The 27,615-nt window shown below is 53.9% G+C and overlaps 3 protein-coding genes across 9 annotated transcripts; 2 read left to right on the top strand and 1 right to left on the bottom strand.

Annotated features, from left to right (window-relative positions):
• Nucleotides 1-675: 675 nt before the first annotated feature.
• EFS (embryonal Fyn-associated substrate) lies at nucleotides 676-11,644 on the bottom strand. Of its 7 annotated transcripts, none has more exons than XM_081506522.1 (6): nucleotides 10,437-11,644; nucleotides 4,811-5,089; nucleotides 4,410-4,550; nucleotides 3,570-4,292; nucleotides 3,118-3,207; nucleotides 676-1,912 (listed from the first exon to the last, which is right to left on the bottom strand). In XM_081506522.1, exons 1-6 carry the CDS (start codon nucleotides 10,452-10,454, stop codon nucleotides 1,478-1,480), a joined length of 1,686 nt encoding a protein of 561 aa, XP_081362648.1. In that variant the 5' UTR covers nucleotides 10,455-11,644; the 3' UTR covers nucleotides 676-1,477. The 7 variants fall into 7 exon arrangements, with proteins under 7 accessions (XP_081362648.1, XP_081362649.1, XP_081362654.1 ...); XM_081506523.1 differs by having other exon boundaries at nucleotides 4,811-5,041; nucleotides 10,437-10,654; XM_081506528.1 differs by lacking the exon at nucleotides 4,811-5,089 and having other exon boundaries at nucleotides 3,570-3,947; nucleotides 4,176-4,292; nucleotides 10,437-10,654.
• Nucleotides 11,645-15,343: 3,699 nt separating this feature from the next.
• On the top strand, nucleotides 15,344-22,222 carry IL25 (interleukin 25). Its single transcript, XM_081506521.1, has 3 exons — nucleotides 15,344-18,739; nucleotides 18,931-19,175; nucleotides 21,440-22,222. The coding sequence occupies exons 1-3, from the start codon at nucleotides 18,731-18,733 to the stop codon at nucleotides 21,693-21,695; spliced, it is 510 nt and encodes a 169-aa protein (XP_081362647.1). The 5' UTR covers nucleotides 15,344-18,730; the 3' UTR covers nucleotides 21,696-22,222.
• Nucleotides 22,223-23,094: 872 nt separating this feature from the next.
• On the top strand, nucleotides 23,095-25,274 carry CMTM5 (CKLF like MARVEL transmembrane domain containing 5). Its single transcript, XM_081510768.1, has 5 exons — nucleotides 23,095-23,220; nucleotides 24,196-24,348; nucleotides 24,784-24,876; nucleotides 25,084-25,168; nucleotides 25,261-25,274. Exons 1-5 carry the CDS (start codon nucleotides 23,095-23,097, stop codon nucleotides 25,272-25,274), a joined length of 471 nt encoding a protein of 156 aa, XP_081366894.1.
• The last annotated feature ends 2,341 nt before the right edge of the window (nucleotides 25,275-27,615 follow it).

Below are 27,615 nucleotides of genomic sequence, written 5' to 3'. Positions count from 1 at the left end.
AGGGACTGACTGTGATTGAATTTTGGGGTACCTCCAGTCCAGTCACTGTGCCAGGGTAGAATCTTGGGAAAGCAGAGCTTAAACAATGGGTCTGTGGCTTGGACTTCTTCCCTTGTGGTGAACGGCTGAAGTGATCCCCAGTCTAGGCCATGGCCCACCAATTTCACCAAGGCCCTGTGGACTATGAACTTCCAACACATTGAATTCATTGGCCCCTCAGCTCCTCTAAAAGGTGGTGTGTCCAGAAGGACAGTCAGCAGGAAGTCTGGGAAGGGGAGTTTAAGGGACTAGACCCTCTTGGGTTAACCTAAGGGAGAGGGCACCCAGGCCAGCAGTACTCTCCAGTGAGTCAGAGCTGCCCTATGGTACAAAGCTGAGGACAGCGGGGGTGACCTCTTCAGCAGGGTACCATCAAGGCTCTCTCATGGCCTCCCTCCCCGTGTGTGCACCTCTCTAACGACATCATCTGACATCGGTCTTGGAGAGGCCTTGGTCAGGAATCAGGGCCTGCCTTCCCAGAATGCTACGTTGCAGACTATTCTTGGTTCTCCCATCCTCGGGGTCTCAGCACAGATACCACCTCCCCAGCAATCTTCTCTAAAGTCTCCAATGGCCTCTCCCCATCTACTTAGTTGCATATCACCCTGTTAATTTCCATTACCAGCAACTATCAACTCTGGGCAGGTTCCTCTTTTTTTTATTTACTTGTTTCAGCTGACTTGTTTATATCCATCCCACCCCCACAATGGACCTTCAGAACTGTGCCTGGCACATCATGGGAGCTGAGAACCTACTAGATGAATAGTTGGAGAAACAGCAGAATTTCCCCCCAAACCCTAAAGGCAGACTGCCCACAGTGTGTGTCCCAACAGTTTGGCCAAGGGTGCCAGGCCTGCCCCCCAGGCTCCCAGGAAGCAGAGTCAAGGAACCAGAAAGCCTGGTTTATTGAGGTGCACCATGTCAGAGGCCCAGCTCTCCTGCTTCTGTGTGGAGGAGTCCTCTGGCCTCTCCCAGACCTTCCTACTCTGGGCTGCCAACGTTCTGTCCTTGCTCTCAGCTAACAGGGAGGCGTTGATGTTCCAGAGCCAAGACACAGGACAAAAAAGGGGCTCCCCGTGGCTCTAGGTTTCAGCTACTTGGCTCTCTCTGGGGTAAGATTCCAGAGGGGTTGGCCATGCAGTGCCCAAGAACCTCCACTCCAGGCTGAAGGAGGAGGAAGGTCTGTGGAGGACCTGGTGCCTGCCCCTGACAAAGCAGGGAATAATATTAAATATAAATAATTTATACAAAATGGCTCGTACAAAAAGCTGTGGGGTAGGGGAGGAGGGGCCTCAGTGAGAGGCTGAGATGCCTGGAAAGGGCAGTAAGGGAGAAAGATGCCTCAGTGTCTCCTAGTCCTGAAAACAGAGCCCTCCAGCCACCTGAGGACTGGAGGCAGCTCTGGGAGGCAGGTGAGGGCAGAATGGAGACAAGGGGCTCAGGGGGCCAGGCTGGTGAGCAGAGTGGTGAATTGCAGGGCCCGCCCTGCCAGGTCCGCCACACACTGCGCCATCTCTTGGACTGCAGGGCTGGATGGGTAGCCCAGGGCAGCCCCCTTGATGGCCAGCACAGTGGCCCGCAATGCCTGGCCCAGCGCTGTGCCCGCGGCCCCGACCTGTGCTCGCAGAGGGGCAGAGGCTGCCAGGCGGCCCAGGGTATCCCCAACGAACACCAGGCGGTGAGCGGCCACCAGCACCCGCTTGCCGTGGGGCACAAAGAGGCGCGGGGGCTGGTTTGCCTGGGTGCTGGACATCAGGGCCGCCACAGCTGTCTGTAGTGTTGAGTAGTGGCCCTGGCACTGCCCGGCATAGAAGTGCAGAAGCTGTAGATCTCCAGTGGGCAGAATCAGTGGCTCCCCGGGGGACAGGGCCTCCTAAGGGTGAGAAGAGTGTTCAGCGGGACTGCTTGGCCAGTGCCACTTCCATTCTTATTTCCTTTCTCCTTCCCTCCCTTTGTTCCTCATGCCTTCCTTTCTCCCTGAGCTTGACCCCTTTAGATTGTACCTTTGCCTATCAGACAATTTAGATTCTCTTAGTGAGTGATGGGAGATGCCCAGAATTGATGTCTGATAAATCTGGATTCAAACAACCTCAAAAACAAGTCTCTGAACTTCATCATTCCTTTATCTCCTTTATCTATGGGAAGCCTAGTACTAAACTGTCCAATGTAAACATAATGCCAATCACACATGCTATTTCAAATTTCCAAGTAGCCACATTAGAAAAGATACAAAGAAATTGGTACATATTTTCTAATTCCATACATTAAAAATGGTGTAGTTTCAACACTGTAATCAATATAAAAATTATTGAAATTGTTTTTCATACTAAGTCTGCAAAATCTGGTGTGCATTTTATATTTACAGTGCATTTCAGTTCGGACTGGTCACACTTGGGGATCAGTAGCTGCACGTGGCTTGTGGCTACCATACTGGATAGTGCAGTTCTTGTTTCTGCCTCCTAAGGCTGTAGTGAAGATTAGTATATGGTACATAGAAAGAGCTGAGAACACAGCATTGCAAACTGTAAGCACTGTATGAGTGCTAACTATGGCTATGATCAGTGCTGACAGGTGCCATGTACTGAGCAAAGGGTCTGGCACTTGGTACAAACTTGACAGATGGTAGCTATGGTGATTAGGACCATTCTAGACCATGAGTCGAGGAGACAGTCTCATTTCCCTGAGACCCAGAGAGATTAACTGGCAGCTTCAGAGGCCCTGGCTTCTTAGTGGTGGAGCTGGAATTAAGAGCCGGGTCTCTTAGGAACCCAGGAATTCACAGTTGGAAGGAGCCTCAGAAGTCACCCGGCCCAGCAACTCTGTTCCCCTGACTGCTTGGTTTTCTGACTCCTCTCCAACACATTCTTTCCTCTCTTTCTGAATTTCTGATATCCTTTTCTAAGTTTCAGCTCCTTTCTGGATTCTAACTCCTCTCTACCCCAACTGTCCTGTTTCATTGAACTCTTACCCCCCTCCTAAATAGATTTCCCTTGATGCTTCAGTTAAGAATACCCCTTCTTCCAAGTTCCTGCTCCTCCTCCCCTGCCCCCTTCTCTAGCACAAACCACACCGGGTTACCTGCTGCTCTGGTGGCCCCCTCTCCAGCTGTTCAGGATCCCCTGGGGAGGCCTTATCTGGGGGCCTGGTTTCCTGAACTTTATCCATGCCCTGCAGTAGGGGATAAGGGCCTCAGTGCAGGGGTAGGGGAGCAGGGCAAGGTAGCCCCCATGGTCTTCCCGTTCCTCCCCACTCCCACTTCCTCCTGAAGGTCTCTCCTCCCATCAGATCCACAGCCTCCTGACTCTGGGTCTGGGAGAGCCCTAGTGGCAGGTCAGAGAGCTTGGGGACCCCAGGTTGGGTTGCGGCACTGATACAAATGATGTGGCCCAGTACAGGGGTCACAAGCCATAGGGTGTAGGGTCAGCGGAGGGGAAGAAGGGAATGGAGGAAGCCAGGGTGTGCCTCTGGGACCAGGTCTTGACCCCCGTTCTCCTGGAGGCATTCTGGGGGGCTGACTGAGGCAAGCTCACCTTCAGGTGGACGTAGTCATACTCCTCGGCCACTGGGATGCCCTCGTACTCGTTGTGGTGTCCTGCCGGGTGGTCCTCCACCTCCCTGCCCTCCGGATCCCCCTCCATCTTGGGGCCCCCGTAGCCAGGCAGGCGCGGTGGGGGTGGGGGCAGGGGCCTGTCCTGGATGCTGCCCTTCCGGCCCGGAGCAGGAGAAGGAGCCGGGGAAGGGCTGGGGGCCTCCGGCACAGGCAAGGCAGGCAGGGGGCGACGGGACAGACTCTCGGCTGAGGGCAGCCGGGGCCTGTGTGGGGGTGGGGGGCTTCTGGCCAGAAGGAGGGCCAGGGTGTCCAGCTCACTGGAGGCCGAAGCTCCCAGGGGCTCTGGAGAAGGGGGTGTCTCTGGCCCCAGCAGGGGGACGTCGTAGATGCCCTCGTCAGCGCCCCTGCCTTCCCCGTCTGCCAGCAGTTCCTCTGGTGCTTCGTACAGATTGAGCAGGGCGGACGCTCGTTTCAGGTTGGAGGGGGCAGCGTAGAGGGGGGGCCCTGGCTCCCGGCCCCCCTCCCACTCCAGATCTGGCTCCAGGTCTGATGGTGACTTCGGGGCCAGAGGCACGTCATAGGGAGCTTCATCCTCTCCAAGGGACTGGGAGGCAACCTGAGCCAGAGGGCGGGCAAAGGAGGCCGGGGAGTCATAGGGGCCATTGGAGGGAACTCGGAGGGCAGTGGGGGGTACGTCGTAGACCTGCAGAGGAAGAAGTTAGTTACTCTCAGAGTCAGCAGTGGGCCCCCCACTCCCCTAACCCATCTCCAAGAGCCATCTGTCCCCTGTCCAACAGACACACGAACCCCTAGCCCTCACCTCCAAGGCAGCTCCAGGGGCAGCCAGTTGGGTCCCACCACCTCTGGGGACCTTGTAGATGGGGTCAGGGGAGGGTGAGCAGGGTCCAGTTGGAGGTCTCGAGGTAGGACAGGGTCGAGCTGGGGGTGGCACCACGTACAACTGGGGGATCAACAGGCAGGTGGGTCAGGTGGAGTGGGGAGCAGGGAACCAGATAGTGTGCACCTGGGAGGAGCTTAGACAAGACACCTTCCAACCCCCTCCCTGTACCAGTGGAGAAAGAGCTCAGAAAGAATTGGCAGACAGGATTTATACAGCAGGGTCAGTGCAGAGCTGGGGTCTCAGGGCTCTTCCTATCCCCCCTGCACCAGCAGAGAGAAATGGGTTGTCCAGGATCGGGGTTGGGGGGCTCCAGTGCTCACCTCCTGATCCTCATTGCCGTGCTCTGGGGCTGGATGTGGTGAGCTGGGCTGGGTTGGGGGCACCTGGGAGAGGCCAGGCTTGGGTGCTGAGCCAGCAGGAAGGAGCTTCACTCTGTTGGCAGGCACGATGCCCTGCTGGCCATGCAGGGAGCAGAGGCACCAGCCATCCAGCCCACCAGCGCCTTCTCTCTGCAGTACCCGTAAAACGTCCCCTCGGCGGAAGGACAGCTCCTGCGGGGACTCGGCTGTGTTGTCGTACAGTGCCCGGGCCAGCTGGGCCTGGTGGGTGAGGTGGGAGCAGGGAGAGGGGTCTTCACACACATTATCAGGTCATGTTAACCCTGCTCAAAATACAGAGCTCCCCAGTTTCCTCAAGCTAAACATCTGACCTCCTGACTCAACTCTTCCTGATGGGCCCGGCCTGTCTTCAGTGCCATTCCCTGCATTCTCCCTCTCCATTCTTTCATCTAGACAAGAGCTTTCCCACCTCAGGGCCTTTGCCCTTCCTTTACCCTTCCCTGACTCTTCAGTTGATTAGACCTTTTCATCCTTCAGTTCTTCTTCTTTTTAATTTTATTTATTTATTTTTTTACTGTGCTGGGTCTTCATCGCTGCACAGGCTTTTTTCTCTAGAGCGGGGGCTACTCTCTAGTTGTGGTGCGTGGAACTCTCACTGCGGTGGCTTCTCTCATTGCAGAGCACAGGCTCTGTGTGAATGGGATTCAGTAGTTGCAGCACATGGTCTCAGTAGTTGAAGTTCCCATGCTCTAGCGCACAGGTTCAATAGTTGCTCTGAAGTGTGTGGGATCTTCCCAGACCAGGGATTGAGCTTAAGCCTCCTGCATTGGCAGGCAAATTCTTTACCACTGAGCCACCAGGGAAGCCCCCTTCAGTTCTTCTTAAATGTCTCCTTCTCCTGGGACTTCCCTGGTGGTGCAGTGGTTAAGATTCTATGCTCAGGTAATAGATACAGATTATTATTATCTGTTAATAATACAGATAATGCAGGTTCAATTCCTGGTCAGGGAACTAAGACTCTGCAGAGCATGGCCAAAAAATAAATAATGTCTCCTTCTCACTTCTCCCCACCTCCTTTTGTGTCTGTCTCCACCTATTACTTCCTTCACAATAGTTTATACTGTTTGTCTGAAGTGAAGTGAAGTGAAAGTCACTCAGTCATGTCCGAGTCTTTGTGATCCCATGGACAATACAGTCCATGGAATTCTCCAGGCCAGAATATTGGAGTGGGTAGCCTTTCCCTTCTCCAGGGGATCTTCCCAACCCAGGGATCGAATCCAGGTCTCCTGCATTGCAGGTGGATTCTTTACCAGCTAGGCCACAAGGGAAGTCCATACTATTTGTCTACTTACTTTTAAAATAGATTTCTTTCCTTGTACTGTTAGCCCTGTGAGAAAAGGGACTGTTATATTCCTAGCCCCTGCAATAGGCTTGACCTGGAGTCAGTCCTCCATGAACGTATGCTGAATGAATTACACAGGGAAATCTTGCAAAGGTCTCCCATTGAATCTCCTTCACCTTCTCTGTTTCCCAGTCAGTATCCCCTACAAGCAGGTTAGATTAAGCAGCTGCAGAGATACCTCATTCTGAGAGAGACTGGGAGAAGTCCAGATAGAGCCTCGGCATAATAGGGAAGAAAACAGAAACCAAAGCAATTGTTTTGTTCTCAGTCTTGGCAAGTAAGGGTCTACCGGCAGAGGCTGAAGTTACCACGGAGAAGAGAAAAGTATATACCCTCATTCGTGTATGTGTGTTTGTGTAGATGGGGCTGGTGGACCAACCAAGAACAAAGATTTATCAGCCTGTTTCCAGTTCTCCTGGTGGGGATATCTAAGCTTTTTCCTTTGAGAGCTATGTGCATGTGTGCTAAGTCACTTGAGTCGTGTCCAACTCTTTGCGACCCTATGGACCATAGCCTGCCAGTCTCCTCTTTCCATGGGATTTTCCAGGCAAGAATACTGGAATGGGTTGCCATGCCCTCCTCTAGGGGGTCTTCCTGACCCAGGAATCAAACCTGCATTTCTTACATCTCCCACACTGGCAGGCAGGTTCTTTAGCACTAGTGCCACCTGGGAAGCCCTTGAGAGCTATGCCTGCTAAGTCGCTTCAGTAATGTCCGAGTCTTTGTGACCCCATGGACTGTAGCCTGCCAGGCTCCTCTGTCCATGGGATTCTCCAGGCAAGAATACTGGAGTGGGTTGCCATTTCCTCCTCCAGGGGATCTTCCCAACCTAGGGATCAAAACTGTGTCTCTTGTGTCCCCTGCATCAGCAGGTAGGTTCTTTACCACTAGTGCCACCTGGACACTATAGGCTCAGGTAAATCACAGACACCAAGTGCAAATTATATATCCAGACACTGAACAAGTGTTTGCACTAATTATCTCATCTCATTTAATCCTCAACCTGATAAGGGAGGAGCCATCATTATCCCTATTTGGAAAGGAAATTGGAACAGAGAGCTTGGTATGTTGCCCAATGACATACAGCTGGTGCAGCGTGATTTGAACTCCAGGCTGTGTGATTCCAGAGGCTGCACTCTCACTCTTTTTCACAACCCCAAGCATAAGGATTTACTTTTTGGGAGTTCCCTGGTAGCCTAGTGGTTAGGATGCCGGACTTCCACTGCTGTGGCCCACATTCAATCCCTGGTTGGGGAACCAAGATCCTACGAGCTGTGTGGCATGGCCGAAAAGAAAGGATCTACTTTTTTCTTCTTGTATAGTAACAGTAGTAAAGTCAAGAGGGCCTATGACATATATCTGGACAAAATTATAATTCAAAAAGATACATGCACCCCTAATTTCATAGCAGCACTATTTACAATACTCAAGACATGGAAACACCTAAATGTCCATTAACAAATGAATGGATAAAGATGTGGTGTATATATACACATGGAATACTACTCAGTATTGGAATGGAATGGAATACTATGGAATTCTACTACAAGGGAATACTACTCAGCCATAAACTACACACACACACACACACACACACACACACACAATGGAATATTACTCAACCATAAAAAGAATGAATAAATGCCATTTGCAGCAACATGGATGCAACTAGAGATTATCATACTAAGTGAAGTCAGAAAGAGAAAGACAAATATCATATGACATCACTTATACATGGAATCTAAAATATGACACAAGTGAACCTATCTGTGCAGCAGAAACGGAATCAGAGATGTAAAGAATATACTGCTGGTGCCAAGGGGGAGGGATTGGGAGAGGGATGGAATAGGAGGTTGGGGTTAGCAGATGTAAGTTTTTATAATATAGAACAGATAAACAACAAGGCCCTAGGGTAGAGCACAGAGAACTATATTGAATATTGTACGATAACCTATAGTGGAAAAGAATACTAAAAAGGAATGTGTGTATATGTATAACTGCATCACTTTGCTGTAGAGCAGTAACTAACACATCATTGTAATTCAACTACACTTAAAAAAAAAGAGGATCCATAACTCAAACATGATTTAAGTTCACAGGAAGTTTTCACGATGTTCAAGTTCCCTTTGCTAGTCACTCATCACTGGACTCTGGTTCCACCAAGTCCTTTGGTAGAATCAGGCTTAAGCCACTCACACTATCAAAATATATTCCACTTCCGATATGTTTGCCAGTGGCTTACACAGTGATGGTAGAAAACAGGTAGTTAGGCATTGAGTAGTTAGTATTGAGCAGGTAATCCATGTGTATTGACTAACATGGTGAGACTTCCCAAGCTCAAGATATCAGGTAGGCTGCATTTGGCCAACAGACGCTGGGGGAAGGATGTCCTGCTCAGCCAGGGAGAGTGCATGTTCCTCTTGACTGATATTTCCCTCAGGTGGAGAGGTTGTCCAGCCCTTTTTGGCTGGATGATATTAACAACAAACTGACTTCTTGCCTGATTCCAAATTCATCAAACTCTTTTCTGATTATATTTTGGCTTCTAAAGGCAATTGTGCCACAGAAAGCAAACATGCTAGCCAGATGACACAAATTCCTGGTTAGCTTGGCACTTTTCTTTCTAACTGTAAATTAGAAATTGGTGTTTTGGATCTAGGCAGGCAGTTAAGAGCACTGTTTCTAAGGCAGACAGACCTGAGTTTTGAGTCGTGGCTCTGCTGCTTTCGAGCTGGGTGACTTTGGGCAGTCTGTTTAACCTCGCCAAGCCTCAGGTTTCTCTTTGTAGAATTCCATATTCATAGCTGAATATCCACTTTCAGATAATAACAGTACTAGCTTCAGAGTTGTTGTGAGTACTGGATGAGACAATGCATCAAAGAACCAGGACATACCAGGACAAAATTTAGGACCAGTAAATACTTGAAGAAGATTAGCTGTTATCAGGGTCCTGTGTGTTTCACGAGCATAAATACCAACACTTTCCCTTTCCAAGCAAAAAGAAAGATCTACCTCCTGGGACTACAAAGATGATTAGCTGGCTCCTGGGGCAGCATCTTTTTGTCGGAGTACTCCACCTCCCCCTTTCTGGCTCTGAACTAGAGTCTTCTCACCATCATATAGATTGAGAAGCTAAGAGGAATTTGGTCTGAGAAGGAGTGAAAATCTAACTCATCCTCGAGGGATGTGGGAGGAGGTGAGCAACCATGCTTCTCTTCCCAGCGTCACAATCCTCCTTCCCAGAATGCCCATTCGGAGGGGTCCAGAAAGCAGGTGGCAGCCTCGATTTCCCTGGGCATCCTAGGGCCTAGGGAAGGGTAGAAATGGGATAGTTGCTGGGATTCAGGCTACAGGAGTACAAGACAGAAAGCAGGGGCGGGGCTGTGAAGAGCTCCTCCTTATGTTCAATTTCAATTCTGTCCAATGGGATCAAACCTCCGGGCCATGCCATTGCGGGAATCAGGCTAGAGTCGCTGATAGACTGATTGATGATGGGTGTGGCCACCCCAGCTCTACACCCTCCTCAGGGGCCCAGCTGACTTGTGAGGGAGTGGCTGTCTTAAAGAGGGGTGGCAGTGAGCCACACGTTCTCTGGGAGGCCTCCTCCCACTGTCCCATCATGCCAGCTGTCTCCTCCCTTTGTCCCCGGTCCCAGGAAAGTGGCCAGAGGCTGGCTGACATCACCTCCCCTCCTCTCTCTATTTTCCCTTGCGCCCTGCCTGATCTCCATCTTTTACTCTATTTCCCCTCCTTTCCTCCATCCCTCCTCTAGAGCAGGGCTTCCTTGGGCCTTTTGCCCTCTGGTTTTCCAGGAGCCACCTCCGTTCTTTCAGCCCCCTTCCAACCTTTTACTGCCCTCCCAATCACAAACCCCTGCCAACCTCCAGTGGCCATTGGTTCCCACCCATAGAAGAGGAGATAGGACTCAAGCTTGCCGCCTCCCCTCCTTCCAGGGGCAGCCTCCAGAAAGAAAGAGAGGAGAATGGGAAGGGGAGGAGAGAAGGGGAGGCCAGACCCAGGAGGAGTTAGGGATGAGAGGCGAGAGGAGGTAAAGGAAACCAGCCTGCCAGAAGGGGGGCACAGTCTCCTGAAGAAGCAAAGGATGAAGGAACGAGACAAAGAGAAGGCAGAAACAAAAGTGACAGGGGTGCAGGGCAGATCGTGGCAGTTTCTGCCCGTCAGCCTCCTCTCTCTGGTGGGACTCACCGACGTGGCTATGGCCATGGCCTTGGCCTTCCTCGCGGCCAGCTCCAGGCCAGGCTCGGTTTCGCTGACTTCAGCAGCTGCTGACCCGCACCATGGAGGCGGCCCCGGCTGCGGCGCCTGAATCGTGGCCTCCCCGGAGGTTGGAGGAGGAGAAAGAAAACCCACAAAACTCCCCAAATGGGAGGCAGCTTGGCCGGGCAGGAGGAGGAGCGGGGCGGGCCGGGGCGTCGCTGCGGGACCTCATCCAAGGGCTCGCGCTCTGCCCTGTCCCCGCGGCCTCCCGGGGGCTGCAGGGTAGGCCAGGCCCCCGGAGCTGCCTGTCCTAGGCCGCGGGGGCACCCCGGGTCCGCATGGGCCCAAAGCTCCCTTCCAGTGCCAGGACGGGAGAGGAGGTGGGAGCTGGCGCTGCGCTCGACGCCTCTCCGGGACGCTCAGGACGGCCCCGAGGGCAGGGAGAAGCCGCCGGGGCGGTCGGGCTGGACCAGCGAGTTTAGGGGCCAACCTTCCCCACCCGGAGCCGCGCCTGAGAGCGGTGCTCCTGGGGCTGAGATCCGGGGGTCGGGGGCTCTGCAGCAGCCCCGCTGCGAGGGAGGGGGCAGGGGTAGTGAAAATCGAGAAGTTCGTCTCTCTTCAAAGTCGCCCAACTTGGCAGCGGAGGCCAGGCTGGAGCCAAAGGCCTCGGAAGCAGGGCGGCTGGGCTGGAGGACCCCAGTGGCGGCTTTCTGCCCCAACGCTCGAACCCCTAAGGCGGGATCTCGAGCATGCACACTTGCTCGCAATGCGCCTGGGGGTCTGGGGGTGCCGGGACCGTGCCTCGCTACGCGCACGCGGGCCGGGCTCGAGGGGGCGGTACGGCCTTCCCCACGCGCCCCCCTCCAACCCTCGGCGCCACCACTCCCGCTCCCACCCTCGGCCCCCAGGCCCAGGACGCTGGCACCCGCCGCCCCTCTTATACCCACCCTTGGCGGGGCCCCTCTGAGCGCCCCAGGGCTCGTGGAAGCCCAGGTGTCTCTGGGAACCGAGAGAAAGGCCACAAAGCAAAAGAAGGAGCAAAGAGAAGGCTAAAGAGGCGCAGCGGCCAGGGTCCTGCGGACTCGCCTGGAAGTGGGGTTGAGGGGGGGCACTGAGAGGGCTGGAAAGGGTCCGGGGGTCGCTCGCTGCTTTCAGGCTCACCCCCCGCTCGCGGCTCCCCTTCCCTCCCCTTCCCAGGCTCCCGGCGCCCTCTGGGTGCAGCTCCTTTCTCCTCCCCTCGGGCCCTCTCCGCTCCGGCGCGGGGCTCAGTCCCGGGGATTAAGAGAAAGGAGGGAGGGGAAAAGGGAGGGGAAGGGAAGGGGCGGAGGAGAAAGGGGGACGATCCCTCCAAAGGCGGGTGTTGAGTTTCAGCTCAGGACCCTCGGGCTAAATTGCGCGCCCCCTCCCGGCTCCTCTCCCCCTCCTCCTCCAGCCCGACTTCGCGGCGGACCTCCAGGTGGTCTGGTTCTCTCCCTCTCCGGAGCTTTCGTCTGCCCGTCACGCCCCCGCTCTCGCTCGCCAGCCCCGCGCCTCTCTGCTGGCCTTTCATCAGCCCCCATCTGTCTTTCCTTTGGGAGGGAGCGCGCTCCCTCCGCCTTTCTGGGGTCCTCCGCGGAGCCTTTCTGCTCCCTTGGCGTGGCCTCCGCAGGGATGGCCGGCCGGGGGTCTGGAGCTGACACAGATTCTAGCCCGGGTGAGGGAACGTGAGGCTTGAGCGGCTGGTTCCGGAGCTTGGGGCGGGCGAGCTGGCGGGTTGTGCCGCCTCTTACGCTCCTCTGCCAGTCTAGGCCTGTCCCCTGCCCTCACTCTGGCTCACTCCTGCTGTCGAGTGGAGTAGAAGTGGGCACTGCGGACTCAAAAAGGCAGGACTCTTTCAGAGAAGCTGGGATTTGGACCCCCCAGGAGCTTCAGCTGAAAGGACGAGGCTCTGGTCCCCACACCTCTCGGCCCTATTATTGCTTCTTCGTGTGCCAGCATCCCTCCAGCTCCCCACTCCCTACCCGCGTTCTTTCTCTTGGAAAGAAGACTTCAAGTCCCCTCAGGGGCGCTGGAGAAAACTTCTTCTGTTTTTGAGGTTCCTAGAATTTTAAAAAATGAGATGCCAATCTGGATTGAAAAGCTGTAGCATATTTTCAATATTTACATTTAACAAATTAACACTTCAAACACAATAGACAATGGCTCAATGCATAGCCTCATTTGGAGATAACATCTGAAGTCTCATTTAAGGCCCTTTGTGAACCTGAGGCCTTGGATAGAGGCTCCCTACATCCCCTCCCATCCACCCCACGTCCACATTCCACAGGCCCACAAGTCCAGGCATTTGCCATGAGGGCAGGGAGAGACACCTGCCCCAGCTCCTTCCTCTCCCTATTGCTTGGGCACCTATGAACAAACTCAGACTCCTTTGGGATGGGAGAGGAACTTTAAAATTTTCAGATGCATCTGACGGGAGAGCTCCCTATTCCAGCTCCAGCCTGGTCCAGCCTCTTTCAGACCCCAGCCCTAGGGGCCTAGCTGCCTGGAATACAGATATTCAGCTACCGGGGAGTGACAGGTATAATCTCTGCCCAGAGGACTGCCAAGGCAAATTGGGGCTCAAGATGGAGGTGGGTAAGAAACCCAGTTCTAAAGATGAATGCTCTGACTGGCGCATGGGAAATAGATAGAGACTAGAAAATACTAAGCAGGAAGGAAGTGCTGGGACCTGGCTTCTGCCAGGTAGTGGTTTGGGAGGTGGCAAGAAGGCTCACTGCCTTCATTGCAGCTGAGCATCTAGCTAGTGCCTGTAGCTAGGAGAGGGGAAAGGGAAAGTGAAAGTGAAGTTGCTCAGTCTTGTCCGACTCTTTGAGACCCCATGGACTGTAGCCTACCAGGCTCCTCTGTCCATGGGATTTTCCCAGCAAGAACACTGTAGTGGGTTGCCATTTCTTTCTCCAGGAGATCTTCCCAACCCACGGATTGAACCCGGTCTCCCGCATTGTAGGCAGATGCTTTAACATCTGAGCCACCAGGGAAGTCCCTGGCGAGGGGAGCAGAATGCAAACCTGCAGAAAATGAATCTGTGCTTCTGTAGTGCCCAGGCAGGGAATGGAGCCAGTCAGACTTGGGGAGAGGTGAAGTGAAGTGAAGTGAAGGTCGCTCAGTTGTTTCAGACCCTTTGCGAGGCCATGGACTGTGGGCTGTCAGGCTCCTCTGTCCATGAAATTCTCCAGGCCAGAATACTGGAGTGGGTAGCCATTCCCTTCTCCAGGGAATCTTCCTGACCCAGGGATCGAACCCAGGTCTCCCACATTGCAGGCAGATTCTTTACTGTCTGAGAGCCATCAGGGAAGCCTAAGAATACTGGCATGAGTAGCCTATCCCTTCTCCAGGGAAACTTCCCAACCTGGGGATTGAACTGGGGGCTCCTGCTTTGCAGGAGGATTCTTTACCAGCTGAGCTATCCGGGAAGCCCCAGGGAGAGGTGGGGGTGAGGGGTGAATCCTGATTTGTCAGCTGTGTGAAGTTGGTCAAGCTCTGGAACATCTCTGAAACTCCGTTCTTCATCTGGAATAGTGACCTTGGTGAGGTGTGAATACATGTGATGACTTTCCCTCTTCACCTTGGCTCCCCATGACCCCACACCCACACCCCCAGCTTGCACCTTCATGAAAGCTGCAAGCGTTTCTGTGCCAAGGGCAGGTGGAGTCTTCTCCTTGTCCTTATGACTCATCTCTGCCCTCTCCTTTGCAAACAGAGGTTTAACGTGATTCTAACTTGTTCAGGGAGGATTCTGGGTCCCAGGTTAGGTTGGGAAAAACCCAGATTGGATGGGTAGCTAAGACCCTGGGTGGGCAACTGCCTCAGATAGGGGGCCCTTGGCTTCGGGGCTTGTCTTTGCCACTGTTCACGGGGTAGAAAGGAAGGAACTCCTCCATTGGGTTTTCTGGGTCCCAGTCTTCTCTCTCACTCGTGTCCCTTCCCAGCGGAGCCCTCCAGCTGATCTCGTCCTCATCCCTGGAATCTTTAGTTGTGACGTGTGGGATCTAGTTCCCTGACCAAGGATTGACCCAGGCACCCTGCACTGGGAGCAAGGAGTCTTAGCTACTGAAATCCCCCTGCCCACCTCTTCACTTCATCTCATTCTACACTCTTCCTTAGCTTTTGTTTTCCAACCACATTGTCCTTTCTCTTTCTTAAATGTGCTAAGACCTTCCACCTCTAGGACTTTGTTGTCCTGTTCCCTCTGCCTGGACCACTCTTTCCCCAGAACCTTTCCATCATCATGTCAAATTCCACATCTTCAGAACGGCCTTCTCTGACTTTTTAAGTTAAAGTTGCCCTCTCCCTCCACCAATGCCCCACCCCCAGTAATTCCCTATCTCTTAACAGTTTTTCATTTTCTTCATAGCACTTATTATTATCAGAAATTATCTTGTTTCCTTATTTACCATCCCTTTCCTCCTAAGACATAAGCTTCATGAGGCAGGAGCCTTATCTGACTTGTCCTCCTGACTGCCTTCCTAGAATTTAGAATGGTGTTTGGCATCTAGTAAGTGCTCAATAAATGTTTGGCAAATGGATGAAGGAACTGGCTGCCATGACTGTAGAACTGAGAAAGGCAAAGGCCCACCTGGGGAGGAACCAGCCCTTGGCTAGGGGAGGGAGTTGCTGAGCTTTTTGTCCTGTTCACTCTGATTCTTTGCATGTCTCCCAGGCAAGATTGGGTTCTCTTTGAAGGCAGGCTCCTTTTGAAGGCAGGGGAATCTTTGTAACTAAGGGTGATCCTATAAATAATTAGCAACCAGTGCCATCATGGTGTCCCTATCAGGTCATGGGAGTCTGTTCTGAAGGCCTCCATCTGGGCCAGGCAGTCTCCCTTCAGTTGTGGGATCACAGGGAGGTTGTGGTGTGGGGGTGCTCCAGTGCTGAGGACAGCATCTATTTACCAGCAGGGGGCAGAAGTATTTCTGGATTTTAACCACCGCCCCCCCCACCGTCCCCTCAGGTGAGTGCACCTGAGCATCCATGACCCTGCTGAGCCCTGTGGTTTCAGCACTATTTCAGGGGCTGCTAGGCTGGTTGGCACTTTTGTGTTAGTTGCTCAGTCATGTCTGACTCTTTGTGATCCCATGGACTGTAGCCCACCGGGCTTCTCTGTCCATGGGATTCTCCAGGCAAGCATGCTGGAGTGGGTTGCCATGCCCTTCTCCAGGGGAACTTCCCAACCCCGGGATCGAACCCAGGTTTCCCACATTGCAAGTAGATTCTTTACTGTCTGAGCCACCAGGAAGATACTTTTGCGGCCATCCTTGTTGCCCGCTTCCCCCTCAGCCTCCCACCAAGCATGCCCATCTCTATGAACAAGGAGAAGAGAGGGCCCTCGGTGAAGAGCTGATCAGAGGCAGGGTCAGGACTTCAAGCCCATTGATGAGAACTCGAATGACTTGCGGAGGAAGGGCAGGACAGCCGTTGTAGCATCTTTCAGGCTTTCTTGGCCCAGGCGGGATGCCCCCTTTCACATCTTCCCTGTTCTTTCCTGCTAGGGGCTGACCTCATGTCAGTGGCTTGGGGTGGCATGCTCAGATCTCCCCTGTGGCTGCCAGGTCAGCCCCAGGCAGGTGAGGACACATGGGGAGGCACCCTTGATATCAGGTACTGGTTGAACTTTGCTTCTACCTCCACATTCTCCCCATGGCCACCCCCATCTCTCTACACCCCCAGGGATTCCCTGGAAGCTGAAGTGACTCAGGGGTTCTTAGTCACCCCAAGAGGAAAACCCTCTGGAAAATGTTTCTCATGGCAGGGAGTCACCCTGAGGAGACCCACAGCTGCTCCTGAGATAAGGGTGGAGAACTGAGCAACTGCAAGGAGGTGGGCGGGGGTGGGTGGCAGGGGTGTGTGTCTCAAAGGACAGGTTCTGTGTCAGGCCTGGTCATCACAGGGGAGAATGCCCCTCAGCAGTTTTCTCAGAGGGTTATGGTACAGAGGCAGGGGGACAACCCCAAAGCCTCTCCTGGATGGAACATCCCGTGCAATCAGTGTGGGTTGTTTGCAGTGTCAGCAAGTGAAACAAGTGTTTGGGATCCCTTCCAGCTCTTTCAAGGATCCTGGATGGGGGCCAAGATCAAGAGGTCTGAGCCTGTGTCAGCCTCTGAGACTCTGTTCGGTTTGGGGGAAACCCGAGGGATCCAGCACTTCTGGAAGGTCCCCGCAAAGCCTTTGCTGGGGTTGGGGGTTGTTCGGGAACACCAAAAGCCACTCTGGGGTCCATGTGGCAGACCTGAGGCTGGGGGAGAAGTAGCCAGAGCTGTGGATCCCAGCCAGCCAGGCTGAATGCCTGAGTTGGCAAGAATGCCCTGTGGCCTCGGGCGGGTTTAGGTGAGACCTGTCCAGCCCACACCTGAGTGAGCAGGAAATCCCTTACAGCAGGGGCTTCCCTATCATCCAGAGGTCACCACAGTGTGGCATTTCCATACCAGGAGCTTCGCTTTGGAGTTTTTCAGGGCTGGGAGGGAACCAGTTTGGCTTCCTCCTAATGTGCAACCTTGATGAGGTCACTCAGTTTCTTTGGGTCTCAGTTTCTTCATCTTAACATGGGGATGGTAGTTTCCATCTCATGGTTTTATTATAAAGGTAAAATGAGCTGATGCATGTGCAGGGCTTGGCACTATCCTGGTGCATGATCTCAAGAGCTGAGGGGGCGAATGGAAGTGAGAGGGTGCCTGGGAGCACAGGGCCAGAGAGTGGGCCAGTGGGAGTGGGGCGATGTATTCCTGGCCCCAATGCTCTTCCTAAGTGGCCCTGCTCTCCTAGCCATCACCTGTTGACCCTAAGCTCTCACCACCCGTCCACTTCCAGGCCTCTCAGAACTCACCAGATCAGCTTCTCCCACTTCCGAATGCCCTCTGACCTCATCACGCCTCTGTTTTAGGGCTGCTTTGCCCTAAAGCAGTCAAAAGAGTTCTTATCACTCTGCCATTTAAGTTATCCCTGGTTCCCTTTGTTTATTTCCTGAGTCGTTGGTTACCAGAGGAGTATTTTCTAAGGGAAAGCACATGCAAATACGGAAACATCACTCTAGAGACCATGTCTGTATATGAGTGTGTTGGAGTTGGGGGGGTGGTGATGAGGGGATGAGGGGAGTTGTTGAACAAGGCTGCAGAGAAAAATATTGGACCAAAGTAGGCAGAGAGCCCCCCAGATGGTTGGGCCCTGACTGACCTGTGTCCTGTGTCTTTGCGGCCAGGCCCAGCTGGACCCTTGCCAGAACACACATATCCTCTCCTGGCCGACAGTGGTCCATGGAGCTGTGACTGCATGGCCTTACCCCATGGCCTTACCCCATGGCAGGGGAGTAGCAGCTCCCCTTGCCATGCTCCTCAACCAGTGAGTAGGGGTGGGGCAGGCTGATCTGGGAGCTGGGTGCTTCTGTTGGCTCTTAGCTAAGGCTGTCACCTTGCCTCTCTTCTTGGCTCTGCCTTCTCATTTGTGCCATGGGAACAATCACCCACCACTTCTTCCATCAGACCCTGCACATCCAGCTAACAAATTGTTAGAGTCCAGGCCTTCCTGGCAGCCTATGGGGTTAAGCCTGTATCTCGAGTCCAGAGGAGGTCAGGGGATGTACAGGGATGGGAATGGGTGGCCCTTGGGGAAGGCAAGGGGAAGTTGGGGAGAAATGATGGACATTGGGAAGTCATAGGTGATTGTGGTCATAGAAGTTGGGGTCATGGAGGATGAGGAAGGGGTCAGAGAACAAGCAGACAGAAGGAAATGTTTGTTTACTAAGCCGGAGGATCCTGAGGACATCTGAGAAGAAAGGGAAGAGAAGAGACAAGACCCTGGGTGGGAGCAGCAGGGATTATAGCAGCAAGGCCTCTTGGAGAGAGTTCCATGTGATATTCCCTAATTTCAGGTATCAAGTGAACCATCAGAATTCTCATAATGCCCGTTCCCCAAGGCACAGAATAACAGGATACTATTACTTTGACCCCACGCCCAGAAAAGGGCAAAGAACAAAGTTTACTCAATAGGCTTACGAGGATGTTAATCACAACTTCCATGAGTCTAGCATTTAAAGCAGCTTTTGGAAAGACTTTCAAGTTTTTTGGGGGTTTTTTTTTTTTTTTTTTAATCTCAGGTCACACCCTCCAAAAGGTAGTGGAAATAAATTTGAATAAACAAAACAGGTTTGCTGAAAATAAAACCAGGACTCCTAAACTGCTCCAGTCAAACAGCTTCCACAAGGCCTTGTTGTCAGCCAGCGTGGCACTGAGGCTTGGCAAGCAGAATCCAGCATGTACCAGGTAGGCGTGCAGGGGCCTGGCCGGGACGGTGCTGAGTGAGACAGGAGCAGAGATGTGGCTGGGGATGGAGGGAGCTCTCAGTTTTGGGGCTGTGGACCAGATGGGGCATGAACTAGAATCTCAGAGAACAGCTGGGGCAGGGGGCATCCAGACTAGGTGGGAGCAGTTTTCTCACTGGCCCTTTCCTACAGGCGGTGGCATTCTTGGCAATGGTCATGGGAACCCACACCCTCTGTTTGGGATCCCAGAGGCGTTGCACCCACTGGCCTGGCTGCTGCCCCAGCAAAGGACAGAATCCCACTGAGGAGTGGCTGAAGTGGAACAGTATGCTCACGCCTCCCCCAGAGACCACCAGCCTCGCCCACCACCCAGAATCCTGCAGTTCCAGCAAGGATGGACCCCTCAACAGCCGCTCCATCGCCCCCTGGAGTTATGAGTGAGTCTGCCAGCCCCTGCCACCTCCTAAACGCCTGCTCATGTGCTGGTCAGGATGTGTGTGAGGGACCAGGGGAGTTCCAGCCAATTCCAGCCTATCTGCCCCCCTTTTACCTCAGGGAGGTTATCAAGTTTGGGTGTTAGACACATTTGGGTGTTAGCCCTGACACATTTTTGGTGATCTTGGGCCAATCGCTCAAGGATTCAAAGCTTAGTTTTTTTCATCTGTAAAATGAAATAATATTCTATAGCCTAATGATGCAGATCATATGAAATAAAGAGTGAAAAATCTAAACTTAATACAGAAAATGTAGGTTTTCTTCCTTTCTTCTTCTTCCTCTACTTCTTCCCCTCCTCCTCCCTTTCTATTTTTCCTCCTCGTCTCCCTACTTCTCCTTTTCCTTCCCCTACAGTGGCTGTGTTTTTCTAACAAAAATATCAGGGAATAATGTACAATATAGGAACAAAGCAGCCCAATACCAAATGCTAGTGCTTTGAGCCATGAATGGGTTATAATTATACCCTCTTTCTGCTCTGGGGGGGCAGTTGGGTGGCTGGACCTCCAGGCTGGTTGTCTTTGATCATGAACAGTCTTATTCTTTCTCCATGTGCTTCCACATATTATAATTCTCTATTTATGTCATGATGTAAACAAATATTAGAAAGTACTGAAATTGGGACAATGAATTAAAATACTAAAAATTAGTACTATAGGGATCCCAAACATATTTCTCCTCCTGTCTCACATTCTCATGGGGTATCTGTGTTTCCACCCACCGTAAGTCTATTCCTGGCTTAGCCTTGCCTTTGGGGATGAAAGGAGAAGGTCATTGAGTAGGGAGGGGGCCAGCTTTGATTGAGACTAGATCAAGGGTGGAGACTCCAGGCCACTATGCTTTGAAGTGGTCTCAGTAGCCTGGCTAGCTTCTAGACTAAATCTAAAGAGGTTGGGAACCCCTTTGGGGAGGCTGGGTGCCAGATGGCTGACTTGGCTGGGGTCTAGACACCTGGGCTGTGAAGCCTTGATAACCAGTTGGGCTGGTCTTCCCTGAAGCACGTGCTTTGCAACATGTGTCGCACAAGCTGTTCCTCAGAAAAAAAGTGATGATGTCCAGTAAGTAGGGGGAAGACTGCTGCAGTCCCACTCCCTTGGAGGTTCTCTGTGTGCTCAGCACATTCACAGTGAGAAGTCTGCAGAGAAGAGCCCATTAAACTCAATGCTTCCTAGAATCATTTGACCACAGACCCATTCCGCTACAGTGTATTTATCAGGGAATCCACTCTGGGAAATGCTACACTAGCTGAGCCCCAGTTTGTGAAGGCCTGTCTCTTGCCTGGAAAATCCCATGGACGGAGGAGCCTGGTGGGCTGCAGTCCATGGGGTCGCTAAGAGTCAGACGCGACTGAGCGACTTCACTTTCACTTTTCACTTTCACTTTTCACTTTCAAGCATTGGAAAAGCAAATGGCAACCCACTCCAGTGTTCTTGCCTGGAGAATCCCAGGGACGGAGGAGCCTGGTGGGCTGCCGTCTATGGGGTCACACATAGTTGGCCACGACTGAAGCGACTTAGCAGCAACAGCAGCAGTCTGTTTGGAGGATGGTTTTCTAACCTAGGCTGTTTCCTACTGGGTTTCTGGAGCACAGACCTTTGGAGAACTGACTTTTCACATCTTCTGGGGGCTATGAAACCTTTTCAGAATAAGTCAATAAGTCTTACCATACACCCTAAAATGCGCTTATTATACATGCACAGTTGGAATCTGGAGGACGGGCAGGACATGGCGGACAGTGGCTCCCTCAGGGGAGTGAGGCTGGTGGGAGACAGACTGTCAGCCTTCACTTCATGCTTTCTTATACTTGGATATAAGAGCAATTTTTACTTTAAAATTAAAAAATACATATATACTAACAATCACAAAAGGAAACCTGATGCTAGAATTCAGCATATGTATCACATGGAACCACAGCTGGTCTGGTAGAGGCCCCAGTGGAGCTCCCCACCTGGCCCACCTCCCTCAGGGCTCCGGGACCATTTGGAAAGTCACTCTTCCATCCCCAACCCTCACAGTTCAGGAGAATAAATCCAGGGAAGAGGGGGTGACTTGTTCATAGCTACCTGGCTTCTGGGTACCAGAGCTGGAACCAAAGCCACAGAACTGACAACAGCCTTGGCATTTCTACCCCGGGCCCTCACTGCTCCTGGCTGGTCCCCCGATCTCCCGGCCAGCCTCTCTGTAAGACCTGACTCTTGCTGCCCCACAGGTTGGACAGAGACTTGAACCGGCTCCCACAGGATCTGTACCACGCACGTTGCCTGTGTCCACACTGTGTCAGCCTCCAGACGGGCTCCCACATGGACCCCCTGGGAAACTCAGAGCTGCTCTACCACAACCAGACTGTATTCTACCGGCGGCCATGCCCTGGACAGCAGGGCGCCCACCATGGCTACTGCCTGGAACGCAGGCTCTACCGTGTCTCCTTGGCTTGCGTGTGCGTGCGGCCCCGTGTGATGGCCTAGCTGTGCCGACCGCGACTGGTCCCTGGGCAAACACTGGAGCTGGTTGGACAACCACCTACTGTGGTAAACCAGGATGCCCGAAGGCACAGCCCCTCCAAAGGACCACCTGGAGTGGCAGGATCTTGGGACAGGTTGGGGGACTTTGGCGGGACCACACTTTGCACTTTTTGGAGTGGATGAGAAATGCAGGGCAAATCCAAGGCAGCAGCAGCTGTTTATGGTCCCTGGAAACTGGCATCCTGTCATTTCCTTCTGGGAAATGTCTTCAAAGCTCTGCTATGTCTGTCTTTTCTTTCCTCCCACCCCCAGCTGCCCTGGTGCAGCACAGGCACTTTCAGATATTTTTCCCTTCGCCAGTGGAGAGCCCTTCAATTCATTAGTTTGTTCGCGTTAGTGAGCATCGACTTTGGAGCATTGACCTTAAACCTCCTGGTGGAGTTGCTAGTCTTTTGACATGAATGCTGCTAAGGAAGAGGCTGTTATTGAGCAGGGAGAGAATTGTTCAAATAAATAATCTGTACTTAAAAGTGGCCTAATTTGTCTTTGGCATCCCTGACGCCTGAGCATCTTGTGGTCCCAAGCCTGGTCCCATTTCCTCCCCACTGTCAGCCCTCACCTACTGCCCTCCAGAGTTTCCGCTGTGGTCCCCCCATCCCTCCCATTCCCGGGCTCCCTGGCCCAGCCCTAAACACCGGGGTGGGGGTCAGGCTGCTCTCCTGGCATACTGGAGAAACAGAGACCCATTGAGGCACTGCAGCAGGCACACAGCGCCCCCTTGTCCCCCCAACAATCTGCCTTTGTCCTCAGCTTTGGCTGCTACAGCTTGGTCCTAAGGGATGCTGCCTGGGCCGGGCTCCAGCTCCCACCCTCCCTAAAAGGAAAAGAGAGAAAGGATGGTGAGGAAGAGGGTTAAGGTTAGGAAAGGGAGGACGCAAACTTCCTTGGGTTGCTTGGGTTCCTGGGGGCTCCTGGTCTCGCCCATTTCTCGGCTCACCTCCCAGCTCCGCCGGGTTTCTCCGCAGTCCGCCCCCTCTCCCCTCCTCCCTTTGCCCACCCTCGGAGGGTGGGCGGGCTCAGGCTCCAAGTAAGAGGAGAGCTGACCCCTCCCCTCTTCCCCGCCCCTCCTCTTCCACGTGCCTCCTGGGGACCAGTGCAGGCACCAGCAGGGCACTCTGGGCAGCTGGGTGAAGGCCCATCTGGGCAAGCACCACCCCGCCCGCCCCCACCCCGCGGCTGCCTTCCCCGGGCCCCCACAGGAGGCCTGCCCGCTTCACTTTCAGGTTTCTCGCAGTGCCTTTCCTGCTCCTGTCTGCTTCCCCATCCTGCCAGGTTCCCATCTTCCTGTTTTCCTTCCTTGGCTGGTGGCAGTGGGGGGCTGTACCCGGTGGGCCTCGTGGAGATGTTCAATGCTTGGAGTCGTCGGGACCGGCCCCCCGAGGAGGGGGCAGCTGCAGGGCTCGAGGGCTTCGCAGTGGACAAGACCTTCCTCTCCTCCCTCAAAGGCATTCTGCTGGAAACTGAGCTGGTAACAGCCACCTCCCGAGCCTAGAGCTTCACCTCCCAGCCCCGGGCCCCTCAGGGCTCACCCCTCAGCAGCCTCCCTCCCCCGGCTCTCAGGACATCCTGCTTGCCCCAACGACCCTCCCCGCATCTCCTCCCCTGCCTTCTTGCTGTTCCTCCACCTGTAGGCTGTGACAGCAGTTTTCAGTGCCTTCAGGAAGGATTGAAGCTAGATAGAGGACCGCTCTTTGGGACACTGAGGGAGCATGAGGCACAGGGATGGGATGGGAGAGGGGTAACACCAGCCAGCCTCTCCCCAGGCTCTCAGATGGCCACTTCTCGGCATGTCCAACTTCAGTTACCAAAAAGGGCAGACTTTCTGCAGCCCCATTTTATCTGTTGCCTGCTCCCTGTGAACATCTGTCCTCGGCAAAGTACCTTCCCTTATTCGCTTAGCAAGACCTCAGTGTAAACTTGAGTCTTTGGCATATACCTCGTCCTACATTTGAGAGCTCAGAGGACTCACGTCCACTCTGGAGCATCCGCCTTCTAATCCTTGCCTCTTGGCCTGGAACCATGGGCTCTGGTCCTTGTTAGAGGAGTTTTAGGCCTCCTGGAATTATTATGGGACATGGGGTACCTCCTGGGGGCACAGGCTGATGTCCCACCACTCGAGGGGCTGGTGTTCCCAGTGCTAAAGGGGGACCCACTCTCTTTTGGATTTCATAGAGTGGTGTTCCCCAAAGCCGTGCAGCTTGGCTAAACTGCTGGGGCTGCTGGGGCCCTGGAGTAGGGGGAGAGGTGGGCTGGCAGAGGTGGGAGGCTGGAGTCGGCCCTTGATGGGCAAAGGCCCTGGCCATGACTCCTGCCACCAGGGTTGGCAAGACCTCTGAGGGCAGGTGGTGCGCCGGCTGGGGGAGCTTCCTGGAAAGAGGGAGGCAAAGGCCTGGCCGGGCCTGTGTCCCCCTTCCTGGTATACTTCCCACCCTCGGCCCTGCAGGCCCTGACCTTCATCATCTTCATCTGCTTCACGGCCTCCATCTCCGCCTACATGGCTGCCGCGCTGCTGGAGTTCTTTATCACACTAGCCTTCCTCTTCCTCTACGCCACCCAGTACTACCAGCACTTCGATCGGCTGAACTGGCCCTGTCTGGTGAGGGTCCCTACCCCCTGCTCCCTCCCCCACCCCATTCTGTGCCCTTTCTTCTCCTTTCAAAGCTGAATTTTCCTCTTTCAGCCTCCCTCCTTTTCCTGGGTAAGCAAGGAATCCAGCCCCCATGTCCTATACTCAAACATGGCTTTGACCCCATCCTTCAGATCTGCTCCCTGATGCAGGTCCAGCCCCAGCCCAGCCTCTGGCTTCTTGTCTTGGTCCCTGTCCCTCTGCATCCATCTGCGTCCCTCCCCTGGGGAGTTGTGTGAGCTCTCTCTTGCTTTCTGTCTCTCAAGTGCCTTATGTTGTGTCCAAGGGTATCTCCATGTAGGGATTCCCAGTACCTGAGGGTCAAGCCACTGACCAGCCTGAAAAACTTCAGGCTGATGCCGCCTGCCCTCTGCTTCCCTTTAACCCTGCACCCTCAACCCCCAGGACTTCCTCCGCTGTGTCAGCGCCATCATCATCTTCCTGGTGGTCTCCTTCGCGGCTGTGACCTCCCGGGATGGAGCTGCCATTGCTGCTTTTGTGAGTCCAGTCCTGCAGAATTCTCCAGCTCCCCCCACCCCCCAGGGACCTCTGGCTGATGGTCGCACACTTCCTGTGCCTCTGTCCACCCCAAGCTCAAGTGCCCAGGGGCTGGCTCACACCTTGCCCCGTATCACCAACCTCCCTCTCCCTAGTGTCCAGTGGCTCGCTGGCCTTTGTTGTGGCATCCCCCTCCTGCTCCCACAGGTGTTTGGCATCATCCTGGTTTCTGTCTTTGCCTACGATGCCTTCAAGATCTACCGGACCGAGATCATGCCCAGGACTGCTCAGGGTGAGTGCCTGTCCTCTGGGGAGAGGACTTGCCCCCTGCCCCCCCACCCAGCTTCCCCCCATGCCCTACCCCACCTGGCTCCATCTTCACAGGGGACCAGCAGTGACCCTGGTGATACCTGGCTTCTGAGCCCAGCCAGAAAGTGGGACAGGGGAGCCCAGACTCATCTCCTTTGGATTCACTAGCTCCCTAGCCCACTGTCTACTACCCCAGCCTACAGTGATGGAGCCAGGCCTGAGAAGTCACGTGGACTTGTCTGTGGAGGCTAGTCTGACATTTGATGAAGCTCGGCCAGGGAGGGGGTGTTATGGACTAAGGGGAGGGTGCAGGGGGAAGATGGTCATTCCCAAATTAAAAGATTTGAATCCTACTGGTGAATCTCTTTCTTCCTCAGAAATTAGGCAGATCAGGAATGCTAGGAATATTCATGGGAATGTCGCATGGAGCAGGTCATGGTCCCTTCTCTGGGACCAGGTCTGAACAATGAGCAAGTGGGGCTTTAGACTGAAGATGCTGTTGAAGGATATCCCTTCAATACAAAATTTCCATGCCATGACTCTTGGGTGCAAGGCTACCTTGTGGTGAGCCTGGTGGCTGGGCACCCCAGGTCCTGTGTCTGAGAAAGCACAAGCCTTCCCCAGGTGAATGAATGCCCACCTGTCCAGCCCTTCTAGTGGGCTGCTTGCCTGGGGCGTGTGTAGAGCTCCCCCTGGTGGTGTGGGGAGGACTTGACCCACAGGTCACCAGGGAGAGGTCAGTATCCCATGTAAGAGAGAAATTCCCATGTTGCTGGAGCTGGACAAGCCCTCAGATATCAGCTGGTTCAATGCCCTCATTTCACATGAGAGGACATGCCCAGTTAGGGGAAATGACCTCTTTATTTGTGACAGAGTTAGGGCTGGAGCCCAGGCTTCCCTGGTGGCCCAGAGGTAAAGAATCTGCCTGCAATGCAGGAGACCCGGGTTCAATCCCGGAGACCCGGGTTCAATCCCTGGGTCGGGAAGATCCCCAAAGAAGGGAATGGCAACCCACTCCAGTATTCTTGCTGAGAGAATCCCATGGACAGAGATGCTTGGAGGGCTACAGTCCATGGGGTCGCAAAGAGTCGGACATGACTGAGTGACTGAGCACGCATACACAGGGCTGGAGCCCAGCATTCCTAATGCCTAAACAGGTGTTCTGGATATTATACTGAGCCCCTTGAAGCTCATTAAAAACGGTCCAGCTTCATTTCCAGCTCTCTCCACCAATAGGACCACCTTTCAGGCTGCCAGCACCCCGGCAGGATGTTTCCTGAACGTCTCAAGTGCAGACCCTGTGCTGGGCCCTAGGGACTCAGAGGTGGCTGGCAGACCCCCCTCCTTGAGCCTCACAGACGGGAAAGGAGACCAGCTAGTGAAGGGCAGTCACGGCTCGGGGAGTTCGAAGTCAGCCCTTCCCGGCCCATGAGAGCCCAGTGTGGCCGGGATGACCCTCCACAGCCTTGCAGATCCCAAAATGGCCAGCTCCTCCAAGCTGACTTGCTCATAGCCCCTCTCCAACATCCGTGTGTCCCTGCCCTGAAATGTCTTCCTTCTTCTCGGGTGCTCTATCCAGATGCAGGCCCTGGCCCCCAAAACCTGCCTGAGCCTGAGCTCTGGTAGAGGCACTATGCTCCCCTCGATGCTGTCCACCTGCCTCTCTTGGTCTTACTTTCCCTGCCTCCTACTTCCTGTCCTCACATCCTGGCTCCTCACCACGGCTGATGGCCTTTCCAGGGCTAGAACCGAATGAATTTTGTGTTTCTTTGGTCTTTGCTCGTGGTTCTCAGGACTTTCTGTACAGGCCATTCTCAAGACGGGTGACCGACCCTGGATAGGGGCTGGTGAAGGTCTCAGAGGAGGGATCAGAAGGGCTTAGCTGAGGAGTCCAGGAGATGGGTGGGCAGTGAAGGGATGAGAAGGTGGTCAGGAGAGCCTGGCTGTAAGGCACAGCAGGGGGCAGGGGTTTGCTAGCAGAGGGGGTTCACGACCCGCCCTGTCCCTTGTGTGACCCAGACCAGCCTGTCCCTGGCGGGAGCTTGGAAGGGGCAGAGATGTGCTCTGTGGTGTGAGCCTGCGTGTGCTCTGCTCGTGTGTGTGAGAGGTCAGTGTGAGGCATGTAAGGCCCAGATTTGGTCCATACTGCACTTCAGTTCAGCTTGGCATCAGCTGGCTCCAGTCTCAGGATGCCCTGATGGGGAGGTGGGGCCCACACACCCGGGCTCCATCCACCTGTGTCATCCCATCTCCATCCCCAGCCAGCTTTGAGCCTCTCCTGGCATCAGTGGAGAATTCATTTTTGAGGGAACAGGACACCTTTAACCCCTGTGGCTTTGGAGGTGGGTTAGGTAGAGCAGGGCTTCAGTTTCAGCAGTGAAATTCTGTTTCTAGGTGTCTGGAATTGGATCACCCTCTGGTGTCTTTGTT

This window comes from Giraffa tippelskirchi, chromosome 7, assembly GCF_054371585.1.
Source record: "Giraffa tippelskirchi isolate mGirTip1 chromosome 7, T2T-mGirTip1v1.2.pri, whole genome shotgun sequence".
NCBI classification, from domain to species: Eukaryota; Metazoa; Chordata; class Mammalia; order Artiodactyla; family Giraffidae; genus Giraffa; species Giraffa tippelskirchi.
The sequence above is the reverse complement of the archived record's forward strand: the minus strand, read 5'-3'. Positions and strand labels throughout refer to the sequence as shown.